The 15,984-nt window shown below is 43.6% G+C and overlaps 2 protein-coding genes across 3 annotated transcripts; one reads left to right on the top strand and one right to left on the bottom strand.

The window, feature by feature from the left end:
• Window positions 1-648: 648 nt before the first annotated feature.
• Window positions 649-4,068, top strand: pold2 (polymerase (DNA directed), delta 2, regulatory subunit). Its single transcript, XM_062416831.1, has 11 exons — window positions 649-769; window positions 898-1,127; window positions 1,229-1,350; window positions 1,509-1,632; window positions 1,741-1,855; window positions 1,928-2,126; window positions 2,262-2,342; window positions 2,751-2,908; window positions 2,995-3,122; window positions 3,218-3,319; window positions 3,423-4,068. The coding sequence occupies exons 2-11, from the start codon at window positions 905-907 to the stop codon at window positions 3,581-3,583; spliced, it is 1,413 nt and encodes a 470-aa protein (XP_062272815.1). The 5' UTR covers window positions 649-769; window positions 898-904; the 3' UTR covers window positions 3,584-4,068.
• Window positions 4,012-15,355, bottom strand: aebp1b (AE binding protein 1b). 2 transcript variants are annotated; one of them, XM_062416830.1, is made up of 22 exons: window positions 14,931-15,355; window positions 13,905-14,078; window positions 13,748-13,810; window positions 12,666-13,022; window positions 11,890-11,964; window positions 11,283-11,348; window positions 10,836-10,919; window positions 9,598-9,669; window positions 9,381-9,490; window positions 9,022-9,161; window positions 8,856-8,940; window positions 8,585-8,729; window positions 8,413-8,501; window positions 7,919-8,042; window positions 7,408-7,604; window positions 7,089-7,265; window positions 6,718-6,875; window positions 6,093-6,586; window positions 5,829-5,968; window positions 5,068-5,167; window positions 4,815-4,981; window positions 4,012-4,725 (listed from the first exon to the last, which is right to left on the bottom strand). In XM_062416830.1, exons 1-22 carry the CDS (start codon window positions 15,181-15,183, stop codon window positions 4,369-4,371), a joined length of 3,627 nt encoding a protein of 1,208 aa, XP_062272814.1. In that variant the 5' UTR covers window positions 15,184-15,355; the 3' UTR covers window positions 4,012-4,368. The 2 variants fall into 2 exon arrangements, with proteins under 2 accessions (XP_062272814.1, XP_062272813.1); XM_062416829.1 differs by having other exon boundaries at window positions 13,905-14,084.
• Window positions 15,356-15,984: the final 629 nt, after the last annotated feature.

Consider the following 15,984-nt stretch of genomic DNA (forward strand, 5'->3'; position numbering starts at 1 on the left):
GTGTGTGTGTGTGTGTGTGTGTGTGTGTGTGTGTGTGTGTGTGTGTGTGTGTGTGTGTGTGTGTGTGTGTGTGTGTGTGTGTGTGATCTGTATTGCGGTCTTGCCTTGATGATGACATCTGGTCTCAGATCGGGTCATTTTTTTGTTTCTGTTTGCCAGTGATTTTATTTTTTATTATTCTAAATATGAAAAGAAAATCAAACCATTTTTAAATTTCTGCCAATCCATTTTTTGACCAGGACTAAGAAAAACAGCTGATATTTGAATTTAATCTTTTGTATTTTAAAAGTAAAATCAAATAACCACTCGTTTTTGGTTTTTCAATACTCGTTCCTGAGAAGAAAATCGAACGACCAAAATATATACGGATGGCACTATTACTCCAAACCACACAAATGAAATGATGACATCGTTTATATATCTATTATCACATTACATTACATTACATTAAATCCAACAGACTGAGACGCTCTATGTAGGCAGGGTATAATATCCAGAGTATAACTTCTTCATAAAGTTTAACTTGATGAGTTTTCTTGTTGTATAAAGTCATCATGTTACACACTCCGGTACAGTAGGTGGCGGCAGGCTCCTTTAATATTGATGTGTGGTGTTCCGGTGCAACCAAAGAAAAAGAAGAAAAGCGAGTTATTTCGCGGGAACTGTTGCATCTTTTCGTTGCTGAGGAGTGACAGCATCTGTGTTAAATCAAAACCTAATTTAATACTTGACGTAGGACTGATACGAGCTTGATCTTCCGTCTGCTAAGGTAAGATCGTTAAGTCTGCTTCACGCTTTAAAAGGTCGGACACAAACAGCATTAAACCCTGGACTAGTTGTATTATACGTTTGTGTGTGACACAGTATGTAAATATCTACTAACCTCTTCATCTTCAGGTCCGTCATGTTCTCCGACCTGAGTGCCCAGAAAGACTCCTCTCTGCTCAGCCGCCCGGCCGGAGAGGAGCAGGGGCCGGTGTTTGACAGAGTGTCCCCGGCCTACAGCCCCTGCTCCGAGCGCTACAAATTGGGAGACAGGAGTTTCAGTCGCCAGTATGCTCATATTTACGCAGCGCGACTGATGGAGATGAGACCCCTGCTCACAGAGAGAGCTCATCAGAAGTGGGGTGAGTTTTTAACCTCCACATCAGTCATGTGAGAGGTGAGTGAAATATTTTTTTCTCTCCATTATTTACTTCTAAATGAGTCTTTTCATGTCCTCTTGCAGGATCAGAAGTGACGGTCAGGAAGCTGTGTGATCTTCAGACAGGAGAGCAGTGTTGTATTGTTGGAACCTTATTCAAGCGCATGGAGCTGCAGCCGTCTATCCTGAAAGAGATCAGTGAGGAGGTCGGTCAGCTTGACACACACACACACACACACACACACACACACACACACACACACACACACACACACATACACATACATTTACACATATCAGACAAAATGAAATCAGCTGCTGGAAACAAATACGTCTTGACTCTCGTTTTCTGTCCCTCCTTCAGCACAATCTGCTGCCTCAGCCTACACGAACCAAATTCATAAGTGAAACAGATGAGCTGATTCTGGAGGATGAGCTCCAGAGGATCAAACTGGAGGGCAAAATTGACAAAGAAAAGTGTGTCACAGGTCCGGATTTTTCACAACACTTTGATGGATGTCACTGTCACAACATTAAAGACCATAATAGTACATCGTCTCCTGTATGTCATGGCATCTCATTCTTTTTCCCCTCAGGTAGTGTTATCGCAATATACGGAGCTGAGAGGAATGACGGAAAGTTTACAGTTGAGGACTTTTGCACAGCTGATCTCCCTGTGCAGACAACGAGACCCACGCTCGGCTCTGATAAGTAAGCACACATAACTTAGTTTGAATCTTCAGTTTGCTGATAAATTCTAATGGTCGCATTTTTTTTCTGCAGGTTCGTGCTCCTGTCTTCGGGACTCGGCCTCGGCAGTAGTCATGCCGACAGTATGCTGGGGCTACAGCTGCTGGTTGACATGGTAACCGGTCAGCTGGGTGACCAGGGGGAGCAAAACGGGGCAGCGACGATATCAAGGGTCTTATTGGCTGGAAACCTCTTAAGTCAAAGCACCCTGGACAAGGATGCATCAACAAAGGTAACTTGAACCAGTTTAACCATGACGTCATTTATTAATATAATTTAAAAGTTTTACTGTTCCAGACAAGTCGCACATGAAATGACTCACTTAAAAATATTAAAATAACTCATTTTAACCTCTCTGTTTGTTAAGGCCAAGTACCTCACCAAGAAGACTCAGGCTGGCACCGTGGATGCCATGCGTTTGCTGGATGAGCTGCTGCTTCAGCTCGTGGTGAGTCTGCATTTACATCTTTGTATGAATAAACATTTTCTTTTTATTTACTGTGATTGTGCAGTGTAATGATATATGCTGCGACATATAATGAAGTATGTTTATCATCAGAGGATTGTCTTCAGTATACCTCTGATTGTCTGTTGTCTGTATTCATCCATATGGCCCACTCCTATTAGAGTATGTATCTGCTGCATCAACAGAAAGAAATCTATCATTTATCAAGAAAAAATCATTTCTCGTTCTCAAACGTGAGGATCTCATGAGACTGAAGATGAGAAACAGGCTTAGGGTCTTGGAAAGTGTGATGGCTGAAAACTTAATTCAAGAGTAGGAGTTAGGGCTCCAGTGTCAGTCACTAAAGTGTGAGGTAATACTATAAATGTGCCGCTGCCTCCTGTTTTCTAGGCCTCTGTCCCGGTGGATGTAATGCCCGGCCAGTATGACCCCACCAATTTCACCCTCCCACAGCAGCCTCTCCACCGCTGTATGTTCCCTTTGTCCTCGGTGTACCCCACACTACAGCTGGCCTCCAACCCATACCAGGCTGAGATAAACGGAGTCAGGTGAGTAACGTCACACACATGTACATCTTGCATTTAGCGTCTTGTATTTAACATACTTTTAAGGCTGTGTGTCTGTTTTCATAAAGGTTCCTGGGCACATCAGGCCAGAACGTCTGTGACATCGAGAGATACAGCAGCATGAGCAGTCACCTGGAAATACTGGAGGAGACGCTACGACTTAGACACCTAGCTCCTACAGCGCCTGATACCCTTGGTTAGACTTTGCATGCAGAATAAAACACAAACCCTCTGGACTAAATATACGAGTCTGCAAATTATTTACACTGTTTTCTTTGCATTTTGAATCAGGTTGTTACCCATTTTACCAAAAAGACCCATTCATCTTGGAAGAGTGTCCTCACGTTTACTTCAGCGGAAACGCCCCTTCGTTTGAGTCCAAGCTCATCAAAGGTCAGTGTGTGATGTCATATATATATATATACATAATCTTTACACTGTGTACTCCCTTTCTTAAATATGTTAAGCATTTCCCTTCCTCCTCTCTTCTTGCCAGGTCCTGATGGCCAGGAAGTGCTTTTGGTTGCCGTTCCAAAGTTCAGCAGCACCCAAACGGCCTGCCTGGTCAATTTACGCACTCTTGAATGTGAGCCGGTCAGCTTCTCGGCCTTCTCTGCCGAAGACGACGAGGAGAGTGAGATGAACATCAGCCACTGAGGGTCACACACATACACACAGACACACGCACACACACACACACACACGCACGCACACAACATGCTGATACTTCTCGGAAACTATTCACATATATTCAGACTCATTTCCTTTGACCACAGAGTACTCAAGTCACTGGGAAATGTTTTCTAGCAACATAAATCCATGTTGTCGAAGTCGATAAAAGAAAAAAGGAGAAAGCACGTGTTATGTATTAACAAGCCTTTATTTGAAAAATAACTCTTGTACCCCAGCTGTGTCTGAGGAAACATGACAGAAGACTTTCCTTTCCTCCTGACTCTGTTACCAGCTTTGAACAAATGCTCCTTTAAACCTTTCATGACTGTTCATACTGTAAAAAATATTTCTGTCATTGATGAAGACAGTGTAAATAATTCAACTCTGGCGAAGTAAAGAGAAGAAGAGTCGTGTTTTTGTTTTTTTAATGTGTATCCACAATAAACATCTCTTTAAAAAAAAAAAAAAAAGACTGAATAACGAGTCAGAAAAATGCAGTGTGTGAACCCTTGAACTGAAATGAAACCATTAATTAAAAGGGTCTGTGAAGAGGTGTTTTTTCAAGTTGTTAAGAAACAGATACACTATATAGTTAATATAGTTAAAGTTTAGGAGCTGACTCTGAACTTTCCCACTGCTTATGTCTCATACAAAGACAGGATTCCTCTTTTGATTCTTGTTCAACCTGCTCAAAGGAAATCATAGCAATGAGATCTACAATAAGGACAGGATGAGTGTGTGCTTACAGAAACAGACCGTGTGTGTTCGATTTAATAGTCATCAATTTTGTACTCATAGTTATAATCCAGGATGGAGTCTGTGAACCCGCCGGGCGTCGAGGACTGTCCCTCCTCTATGGGCCATGAGTCGTACCAGGATGTAGTGGTCTCTGGTGTTGTGGGAATCGTGGTGGTTGTCGGGGGTAACGTCGTCGTCGATCTTAACCTCATTAATCTCTGTTGCCGAAGGCGGCGGAGACGAGCTATTCTGAGCCTCCTTTGCTGATCTGAAACCCCATTGTTGCCAGCAACCGCATGCCTGTTGCTGTTAATAACTACGGGGTATTGCACTCTGGTGTTGCCATGGCCAACCAGGCGAATTGGTTTGTTGCCGTGGAGGGCCATGATCTGCAGAGAAATGAACAAACGATCTTAACCATCTCATCATCTGGAACAGGTTTTTAAGGTGTGCTCAGTGCAGGATGGTGTCACCTTACCTGTTTAATACGGTCCCAGTTGGATTTAGCCAGGTTGAAGCTGCAGGCTGTTGCTCCTGACTGGTAACCCACCACGCAGAGCTTGGTCACAGCTGAGAAGCCCTCAGCCCGCGCTGTCACACGGTACTCCCCTGGGTTCAGCAGACGCCAGTAGTCCCCAGTTGAAGCTACAGCAAAGACGGAACAGACATTTTGTTTAAAACCATCGGTGCAACGTCTTGTTTCCTTAGTTAAAACATACAGTGAATCTGACCTGTGGTGACATCATGGTTTATGCCCTCTACCGACACAGTGGCGTTGGCAATGGGGTTCCCCTGCTGATCCTTCACAATGCCTCTGATGCCACGATGTACCTAGACAGAGAAGAGCTTTATTCATTGGATCACCTTAATCTTTCAAAAGGTGGTCAACAGTCAAACAGCAATTAAAAATCACATTCATCAATAAAACAAGAAAATTATGAAAAAACAGGCCAACTATAAAGATAAGAAAATAGGTGAAATCACCCAGAAAAGTTAAACAATAAAAACAAAATTAAAATGGTTCCAAAACTGCAGCAACTAAAAGTTATAAGTCATATATGTTGGATTCATTAGATTGACTTTTGTCTGTAGGGAGCACTTACAATGCCAGATGACCAGCTAGTTAGTGACGGGGTGACACATATCTAATCACAAATTCCCTTTACTTGTAATTAGTTGCTAGCATTTTGATGTTTATTTTAGGACATGCCACAATCAATGAGCAACTTTTGGTGAAACATTCAGCTCAACTACTTTTTGGAATTACAGAAAAACACAGTAATGCTGATATGGGAGGTTATTGCAATTTAATGTCCTCACCAGGATAATTGAATTGGGGAGGGACAAGTTTCATAGTGGCCAAATATAAAGTCCCATTTGTTACTAAGAAAAGTATTTGAAGGAGCAACTTTTGTATTTTTTTGAAATTAAAAGCTATTTTTAATTATTTGATGAGCAAGCACTCATTCAATGCTGTGTGTGTGTGACTGACCTGCTCCATAAAGGTGAGCATTGCTTCTCTGTTCTTCTCCCACTCGTATGCCAGGTCGCTCTGATGAGGGAATTTATCACAGCCCAGGAATATGGACAACTCAAAACAGTTGGTGTGCAGGTAGCTGAAATCATTCATACCTGAGGAGACACACGAGCTTCAGAGCCTGCGCTGCACATGTTGTCCACCAGAGTGTGTTATAAATACACACAGATGCTTAAAGTCTCATTCAACATCCATTCAAACCTGCTGGTTTCTACTTACTTCCTGTGATGGGCTTCCACTTGGCACGGTTGACGATGCCTTGTCCACCTGCTGCATTGTCCCCTTGGCATGAGCCCTGGTAGTTGTGTGTCATGGTCAAGTGTGTGGAGGCATAGGAGACAGCCAGCCACCTGAAGAGGGACTCATCCGCAATCACCCGTGGCTCATCCTCAGGCTCACCGTATTGGTAGCCGGCGCCTCTTCCTCTGTCATCCTCCTCCTCCTCTCTGTGGCCATAACCGTGCTCGTAACCCTGCTCGCGGCCGTGATCGTAATTCTGGTCATAGCCACGATCATAGCCACGATCATAGCCATGGTCGTATCCGCGGTCGCGGTCGTGGTCGTATCCTCGGTCGTAGCCGTGGTCGTGGCCGTGGCCGTGGCCCCTCCACTCCTCCTCAGGCTCTGCATACCCTCTACTTCTCCAGTCTTCCTCTGGCTCCTCCTGGTAGCCCCTTCCCCACTCTGTCACATCAAAACCCTCTTCTTCATACCTGTGAGAAATGATTTGTGTAAGCTTTAACAGTTCATGGAGAGCTTTTCAGGGGAATGAGGAGGAAGATTTTGGGATATAAAATTGTGAAACAATAACAGAACACAGAGAGGTGGACAGAGCAAGTCGTACTGTCTCTTCTTGCGGCTGTGGGGTTTCTGGGCTGGCTTGTTTGGACGTAAGCTGTCATAAGGGTAGGCCACAACTCTCTCACCGCCCTGGAAGTTTGCACCCAACACAAATGGATGGCTTTTCATCCATGAGATTATGGCCTTGGTTTCCACAGCAACCTGGAGCCAAAGCAGGAGGATCAGAATTGCAGATGAAGTGGAACATAAACCCACATTTTTTGTTTTCATAGTAAACCACAACTACCTTTATAAAACAATAATCTTTCACATCCACAGTACAATATTGTAGGAGTGAGCCTAAATAAACCACTCAGAAGGAAATTATCTGTTAAGGGAAAACTACCAGATGGACACAAACTCCCTCCTGCTTACTAAGCTGTTGGTCTCGAAGTTCTCTGGTATGGGTACATGGTGGTTTGGGGTTAGTTTGGGCACCATGCCCTTTTCTTCTGCGTCCCAAAGGATGCTGTTCAGGTCGGGGAAGTTCTGGAAAATATCAATGCCGTCGTCTGTGAAGTGGCCGGTGGTCCATCCACTCAGCTCTGATCCCTGCAGGACAGAAAATGGATGAGGGACACATTAGAAAAAAATCCTTTAACCACTAACATATTACAACATGATTAATTGGAATTTCCTGTTTTGTTTTTCTGCCCTGAAAAATAGAGATGGGATTTTTTCCCCCTTCACTGACCGCTTCAAAAGCTTCTTCATGTCCATCAGGGTTTAGCGAGGGCACCAGGTGGATGCGTATTTGTTCCACCACACGCTGGGCTCTGGGGTTTCTGTCTTTGTACTCTTTGCACAGGTACTGCATAAGAAGCAGGATCATCTCCCGGCCCACCGCCTCATTTCCGTGGAGACCTGCCGTGAAGCGGAATTCCGGCTCACCTGCGGAGACAGTCACGCAACAGTGTACAGTTGCTTGTCTGTTAGCCATAATCTGCACACTTCACCTGGTGTTTATTAGGATTAACAGGAGACATCAGTGGTGCCACTGAGGCTCAGTCTTCTGCGGGTTTTAATTTCAACCAATCATCAGCTCAGTTTGTTGAAGAGTCTGTGAGAAAACAGCTGGTTTGACATTTGCTTTAAATGAAAGCATTCTCTGATTTTGATTATGGTATTAATAGTGCATGGTACAATGAATTTCCATGCAGATAATAAAACAGTTGCATCAAACTGTCATGTGAACACATTCCCACCTATTTCGTGCTCTGTCGGGTTACCAGAGATGACCATGGCTATGATGTCCAGTCCCTTGGAGCTGCGGCCCAGGCTGTAGATGCTGGTGATGTTGGGACACTCGTCATTCACTGACTTCATTAGCTGAACATAAAGATATGGCATGATCAGTGTGCAAAGTATTGTATATTTTTATATTTGTATATGTTGTAATGAAACTTCATGAAACAGTCAATGGTGCTCTGAAAAGTAGTGAAAATAGTGGGAGCTATTCATGATTTCATTGTATTAGTGTGTTGCCCTCTGGTGGCTGAAATCAAAACTCCGTGAGACAGGAATGAACTTTGCAGGGGTTTTAATATGAGTTTGTGTCACAGTGGATGAAAGCAGAGCTTCTGATTCAAATTTGTATTATTTCCTAGGAAATTATTTTGTTTTTGGCTTTAATAACTGATTTCCTGTGGAATGAAATCAGCCAGCAGATGTGCATGAGGCTTAATGCAGAGATACTCACTGCAACCATTTCTGAGTAGCTGTGATGTTTGAACTGCAAGTAATCCACTGGAGTCACTTCATTTTGCCTGTACAGAGCATCAGCTGGATCTATGAGAGAAAAAGGAACAAGAATTTATAGATTTCTTTTTTTAATGTGTTTGTCCATATATATTTAAGTGTGTGAGGCTCACCAGGCAGGGGGCAGCCGAGCACCTCCAGCCTCATACACAGTGTGCCGTTCCAGCTCTGAGGGATGATTCGGAAGTAGCGGGCCACCACAGGCGCTGCCAGCTGGTTCATCACTGGAGTGTCCGTATCACTGTTTCCAAAGAACAACTGGACAGACATAAAAGAGGGAGGGAGGAGGAAAAAAATGAGAGAGAAAAGGAAGGAGGTATCATATGAGGCACCCAAGGAAGTGGCTTCACTCTGCTTTAAATATCATTTTTTTAATGAACTCACCCAGTCAGCGTATCCATCATGGATGGTGGTCCACTCTCTGCTGTCGTTGCTGAAAGCCAGGAAGTAGGATGTGACGTAGTCACTCCTGAAATTAGTCAAGATAGGCCCGTGAGTTTAGGAAAATACACATGTAGATACTTTGTATTCATGACTGTTTGTGTCTTACGCATTCTTGGAGTCTCGCCCCTGGGTAATGACCCCAGTAAACTCTGTCGCCCTGCGTGCATCTATCTCAAACCAGTGAATTCTGTCCTCTGAATTAGCACACCACGCTCCCCCTCTCAAGTCATCCTCTTCATCAGAGCCCTGGGAACCACAGAGACCAGGACAGTTTTTACTGTACTGTACTGTATAAGTGCTTGTGTGTGAATTCAAAGCAGATATAATGTAACCATGCACTGGTATGCATAACTTGTGGTTGCTAAACAAGCTCATGTTTATTTCAAGACATGGCAGTATGTAAGTGACGGCTGTTGTATATGTACATGTTCAGACCACAGCCATCCTGCACTGATTGATGTATACCTGCATGTTGAGGCGTGCTCTCTGAGGTGCAAAATAATACTGAGACATAGAGGAGGCAGAAAGCTGGTCCGGCTGGATCTTATGGGACTCCATCCCCAAGGGTGGACATTCTGCCACGTATACAAGCACACACAACAGAGAGAAATCACATGATATGTAAATTGTATCAGTAAACCTTATGCTGTGTTTTTCCAGATTTAGAAAGAGATTGACTCACTCTTTGGCTCTTTGAAGACACGCGGTCTGTTCCTGGCCCGATCCTCTGCCTCCTTCAGTTTCTGCGCTCTCTCTATCAGAGGTCAGAAAAACAGTCTTAATACAGAATAAATTACAGAACATTTGGTGAATATTTACACTCGCACAAGCTTTCTGCCCAGAAATGATCTAGGAACTCACTATTATTTTGCAAATTTTACATGCCAAAAATCCCCATGAGGACCTGGAGGGCTGGACCATGGTGAAACAACAAAACAAAACAGATGTTGTGACTTCCCTTCTACTCCAAGTGTCCACTAATCAAAATCAGATCATCCTGACCCAGAGATTTTACTATTGAAGACGAATGCCGCTGAATCCCATCTAGCATTGCCACAGTTTACATTCTGACACACTGGACCATGTGGTACATTAGCATACAGTACTTTATTGCTGTTAGTATGGCTGCCAGACGTTTTACTGACACTGTGAATGTAAAACATGCTATATGCTCCCTCACCCGACCATTCACATATGCAGAAGTGGACATGAACATGAACCCATCCACACATACTGATATGTGGAGGTGCAGACACACATCTGTTTTTGAGTCCTGCTGAGAGATAAATGCTTCAGTGACTTTTGAACTTGTGCTCAGAGTGAGCTGAAAATGCTTTTCACCTTGAACACAGTTGGCTGTGAACCTTGAACACAGGAAGTGCCCTCCGACACCAGACCTGACAGGGTTATATATCTTTGGCTCCAGGCTCCCCTTAACCACCATCTAACCTCACTACACACAGCAGACACGTGGCAAACAAAAGAGAGTTGAACGTAATGTGAATATCTGCGTTTTTCACTATAACAGCATCCTTCTTGTCGTATCATTCTCAGCTGACCTCCCACTCTCCCTGTCTTTGCTTCAATCCAGCTCACAATATATTTTTAAAGCTAATCTCCATTTTGTTTTTGGGAGGATGAACTTTTGTCCATGCCGTGCAAGTTAAAGCAAGCACATTTGCACCAAAGGCCCACTGACATTTGCATGGTGGGAAATCACATCTGCACTCTCTTACGATAGAAATGCGTTCCAAGAGAATGGGCGCCTTAGAGCACAATGCTGTTATCTGCTGGAACTTTTGCACTTAGGTCACAGGCCATGTTCTCTGCTTTGGCAACTGCAGTATCGTTTGTAGTCTGACATGATTGTGCAGTTTGGTGTTATGCAAGAAAAAGAAGTCCACATCTGGGTTTTCTTACCTTTCTCCTCCCTCTCTCTCTCTTTCGCTGCTCTCTCTCTCTCTTTCTCCATCCATTTGTCATCTGTCTCGTCCTCTTTCCTCCCTGCAGAAAATAAGACAATACCAGGAAAACTTTATAGATTTATCTATAAATAAACCAGCCCCATGGTGCAGCAGTGTATTACAAGTATTTCTGGGTTTTTTGCAAGCCATTAGGAACCATAAACAGCAAAGAGTTCCCACCCATTTATAGTGGGGATCATTCATAAATCAGGAAAGTTATCCTTTAAACCTTTGCTTTGGTCTTTTCTTTGTTGGCAGCAAGTCTTACTGTGGCTTAACTAATGGATCTAATATAAAACATTTGGGTATTGATATCTATATGTGTGTGTGTGTGTGTGTGTGTGTGTGTGTGTGTGTGTGTGTGTGTGTGTGTGTGTGTGTGTGTGTGTGTGTGTGTACATACTCATTCCATATTCGTCGTAATCATCATACCATGTCCCCTCATAGGGAGAAGTGACTGTTGGCTCCTCTGTGTTAAAAAAAACCCAACCAAACAAAGAGTCAGACAACTCATTCAATCACTCAGTCAGTGGCACCATGACATTACAAGTGAGATTTTATGAGATTACATGGTTTAATCTGCAAAGTTTTACAGGTTAGCGCAGCCCTGTTTTGTCCAACCACAACAACTGCTCTCTTTGGATGCCACTGCGACGCCCGCCATGTAATTAAAGTTGTTAAATCTTTAATTTACATTTACAAGAATCATAACAGAGTGGTGATGTGATGACAGGGCTTTTTGTGCTCCCCAACAAAACTATATGGAAACTTTTGTTGACTGTGGAATCAAGCAAGCCCGCCCACTCCTGTTTGAAAAGTAGGGCAGGTTAACTCACAGACTCACTATAATGTTATTCCCATGTGCTGAATTACTCATCTGCTCCCAGCCTAAAAGCACAGATGGAATGGACATTTCATCTGCATCGCAAGTCAAGTTAACTGCCTAATTGAAAACGTGACATTTTGATTGCTAGATGAATTTCTGTCATGCTTTGGGTGGCAGAAGTTACCTGGTATAGTTTCTACTTTTATTTCAGGGCTGACTTCTTTACCATCAGGGAATGGAAGGTTATCTGGCTCCTCAACTGCAGGAGTGAAAAAATAAAACATAATTAGAAATGTAAAAGATCAACCAGACGGTTTATAGAAGTGTCAGTAGCTGACTGAGAGTATTGTAGAAAAAAAGGCTGTAACAATGGACCAGTGTGAGGGAATCAGCGGATATGGTACAGTATGCTGGAAACTCAGAGTAATGAGAACATGTCAGTCCATTCCAGACCAGTGTCACAGCACCACACGACACGCTGTTTCCAACATCTGATACTGTGGAAAAACTAGTTCAGTCACTCAATCAGGTGGATGGAGGCTGGAAGAGATAGGGATGACTGTAAAAGTTTGAAGTCTGCAAATTATATTCTACAGGATAAATACACTTGAGATTCATTATTCCACTGAGTTGTCAGTTTTCCAGCATAGGGGGCTGAATTTGGACACTCTTGTATTAATAACAGCTAGTGGACGTAAACAAGTGTTACTCATAGAATTTGCAATAAAATTGTATTATCCTCCTTGTTTTAGTATAACTTAGTCTTAATACTTAGTTTCATAGGATTTGCACCTTTTCAGGACATAGTATTAAAACTTTTTCTTTGCAGCATCACTGACCCCCAGTGATTTCCCCACAAGGATCATTACTGTTTCATGATCCTGTTCATGTTGGTAACTCACACCCCACAAACCATCCTCAATTTTAAAAAAGCCAGAATAAACTACGACTCATACATACATGTGGCATCCCAGTAATCCTTGTCATCTGTCCCAACCTTCCCATCGACCTCGGGGGTAGGGGGCGTTGGGTCCTCCTCTTTCCAGTAGCTGTCATAGTTATCGGTCACGGGGGCGTATGGCTCTTTCTCCTCTGGTTTCCAGTAGTCGTCATAGATATCAGTCACTGGAGCGGTTGGCTCTTGCTCCTCTGGTTTCCAGTAGTCATCGTACACATCTGTTACAGGAGCAGCAGGGTCTTCCTCCTCCGGCTTCCAATAGTCATACGGGATATCTGTGGTCTCAGTCTCAGACTGAGGCCTGGATGGTGTGGGATCAGCATCCCAGTAATCATCATCCCGTTTCCAGTAATCCTCATCTGGCAGAGAAACAGATGGACTAAAACATTTTTGTATGGTTCTCAGGTGGAAAGAATAGATACTTTGATTATACAGTGCTTTGGTTTTTAAGCTGGATGTGACTGAAATACACAGAATTATGAATAAATAACACTTCTTGGAAATATGAAGGACACACAGTGAAGCCAGCAGGGATGAACGTTGGTTGTGTTTTCCTGTGCAATGTTGAAACAAAACTGCCTTTCAAGACAGGAAAGTATGACTATGACAGCTGAGTAGTAACTCCCATATTCAATCATTTAATTATAATTTTAATGGTAGATGTTTCTTGTAGATGGATTAATGGTGGTGTGTGCACAGGAGGGAACTGGCAGAGTTACATGTACAGTGTGTAAAATCCAATGGGACTGTAAACAAATTATAAATAAAAAGAGAAAAGAAAAGTGAAATGTGTAATATAATGTTATCCTGTATTATATTTGATGGTCAGCCTTTTTTCATGCTTTACATAACTTCGGAAAAGGCTAATTCCACTTCTAATTTGCATGTTGTTGGCATTTTTGACCATTTTTATTACACAAGGTTTACATACAATTAAATTACACCATCTTAAATTTGTTATGCTTTGCTGTCATTAGTTGTGTATGATGGAATGAGTTGTACCAAGCATGTACTGTATTTTGAGAGATTAATACTGAGGAGTGTCTTGTAATTTTTATACAGTCCCAAAGTGTGTGTCACTCACCAACGTCAGGGTAGGGGTAGTCTGTGTACACCTCAGGTTCTGTGGGTGGTTCAGTTGGGATAGCTAGAAGCAGCAGACAGAAACAAAGTCAACAACATTCATTCAAGTCCGAGACATTCAAGTACAAACTTGGCTCACTGCTCCATCCTGTCCTCACCTGTTGTGGTGGGTGGGAGGGTGGTGGTTGTTGTCTTCTTGTCCTTCTTCTTCCCTTTTTTGTCAGTTTTGGGCTTTTTGGTGGCATTGGGGTCTTTAGGCTCTTTGTTCTTCTTCTTGTCCTTCTTCTTCTTTTTACCTTCATCTGGTGCTCTCCTCACTCTGCCTGAAATACCTGAAACTATCAATAGAGAAATTATCATCTTTGTTTGTTCATTTATGAGAATGAAATTACACATTTTTTTCTTTTCTTCAGTGTCAAAATGCATCTCTGCCGGGGGAAAATCCAGACAGCCAGATGTACTTTTAAGTGGTTGGTTGAGGTCCATTACTATTTCCTTCTGAGGCTGTCTGAAGTCCTGAGGCGCTTTTATGGAAAACACTTCCCTCTTTCCATTAGTTGTGCTCCATTAACCACAATTCAGTTTTTAATGATACAAAGTCCATCCAGTCTCTAAATAAATATATCACTATTGCCTGGGCAACATCTTACCACTAAGACATAAACATGTGATTCATTAAAGAGCTACTCTGTTGTGTTTATCACATCTGAGGCTTTGTTGAAGCTCCAGAAAAAAGCTGTATCCCAAATGTGTATCACCCTTCATATTCCATTCTTCCATCATGAATGTACACCACAATCAGTATTAATCATGCAAGTTTACAGCAGCAGAGGCGGTGGAAAAAGGTCAGTGTCATAAAAATCTGGCTGCAAGATGCTCAAGTTAGCATCGTCTTCTCCTGTCTAGTGCAAGCTAAACAAATCCATCTGTCCTGTGTATTCCCTGCAGTGAAGACGCAGTGTAGTGGACAGGTGAGCACCTGGAGTGACTCATGTCCCTTGACACTTCTCAGAGACTAAATAGGTTTGTGTTTGTGTCTGTGTTTGCTCACCCATGTCATGACGTAACTTGGACCATACTTGAGCACACAGGCGAGCTTTGATCTCATCCGTGTGACATATTTCTACATTTAAGTTAAAATGATGCTCTGTACACATTGTAACAGGACATATGTCTCCACTCACCTGCCCGTGCAGCCTCCTCTGTGTCTCTTTTGGCCTTGCTGCTGTTTTCCAGTGGGTGTGGGTCCACTACAAGTCCCTGCTCACTTTCTGGGTTATCCAGGGACTCATCTCCTAGCAGATCCCCCGCCTGTCTCTCCCCTTCACTCTGCCGGAGAGAAACGATCCCCCCAGCACTCTCCCCTCCTCTGGGGATCAGCAGCAGGCAGCACAGGGCCAGCAGAGCCACAGACATAACCACAGTCTGACTTTTCATATCTGCTGTTCTTCCAACAGCAGAATCCTTTAGTTTGCTCTGGGTTTTTTCTCTCTGGAGTTTTTATCACACCCTGTCCAGTGCTCAATCCAATTTCGTCGTGTGGCGTTTATCCACCAGAAGAATTATGTTTCACCCTTTCTTCCCCTGTGTCCTGTCCATGTGATCCACACTTTTACTCCAGCAGAGGAAATTTCTGCAGCTCCACACACACCCGCAGCCACAGTGTCAACCAGTCTCTGACTGGGCTAGACAGAGATGGGGTGGGAGGGGGGTAGGGATAGACGGGGAGGGAAGGGGGGTGGGTTAGAGAGCAACAGAGAGAGATACACAGCAAAGCAGCAATCTAGTCAAATGAAAAGACTGGGTGCCTAATTGCCCTGCAGCTACGGTCAGCTGAAAAAACAGTGTGGCCAGAGGATCCCCTTCACCTGGCTGACGAGTTAGAACAGGTGCAGGGCTCAGACAGGAGATGGGGGAGGAGGAGGAGGAGGAGGAGGAGGAGGGATAGCAGGTGAGGCCTCAGACTGCAACACTTGCACCTCTTGGTTTAGAAAAACGAAGCCGGAGACAGCTCCTTTTTATCTGCAGCCCCTACCGAATTCCTCAGCGGAGAACGTTCACCCTTCAGACTCACAACAGAGCGGAACAGCAGGAGAGAGGAGTGACTCCGAGGACATTGAATTCCAGAAGAGGAGGAGGAGAAGGAGGAGGACGAAGAAGGGGCAAAAAGGGAGGAGGATAGGGATTGTGTATGTATGTGTATGTATATGTGTGTGTGTGTGTGTGTGTGTGTGTGTG

This window comes from Scomber scombrus, chromosome 4 (genome assembly GCF_963691925.1).
Source record: "Scomber scombrus chromosome 4, fScoSco1.1, whole genome shotgun sequence".
NCBI lineage: Eukaryota > Metazoa > Chordata > Actinopteri > Scombriformes > Scombridae > Scomber > Scomber scombrus.

Excerpts from the sequence above, each read along its gene's own strand:
- pold2 (XM_062416831.1), top strand. The coding sequence starts at position 905 with ATGTTCTCCGACCTGAGTGCCCAGAAAGACTCCTCTCTGCTCAGCCGC. Across the intron at positions 1,128-1,228 it reads GAGAGCTCATCAGAAGTGGG|GATCAGAAGTGACGGTCAGG; the intron begins GTGAGTTTTTAA and ends GTCCTCTTGCAG. Across the intron at positions 3,320-3,422 it reads TGAGTCCAAGCTCATCAAAG|GTCCTGATGGCCAGGAAGTG; the intron begins GTCAGTGTGTGA and ends TCTTCTTGCCAG.
- aebp1b (XM_062416829.1), bottom strand. The coding sequence starts at position 15,183 with ATGAAAAGTCAGACTGTGGTTATGTCTGTGGCTCTGCTGGCCCTGTGC. Across the intron at positions 13,023-13,747 it reads CTACCCCTACCCTGACGTTG|ATGAGGATTACTGGAAACGG; the intron begins GTGAGTGACACA and ends TTTCTCTGCCAG. Across the intron at positions 7,605-7,918 it reads CCCGACAGAGCACGAAATAG|GTGAGCCGGAATTCCGCTTC; the intron begins GTGGGAATGTGT and ends CTGTCTCCGCAG.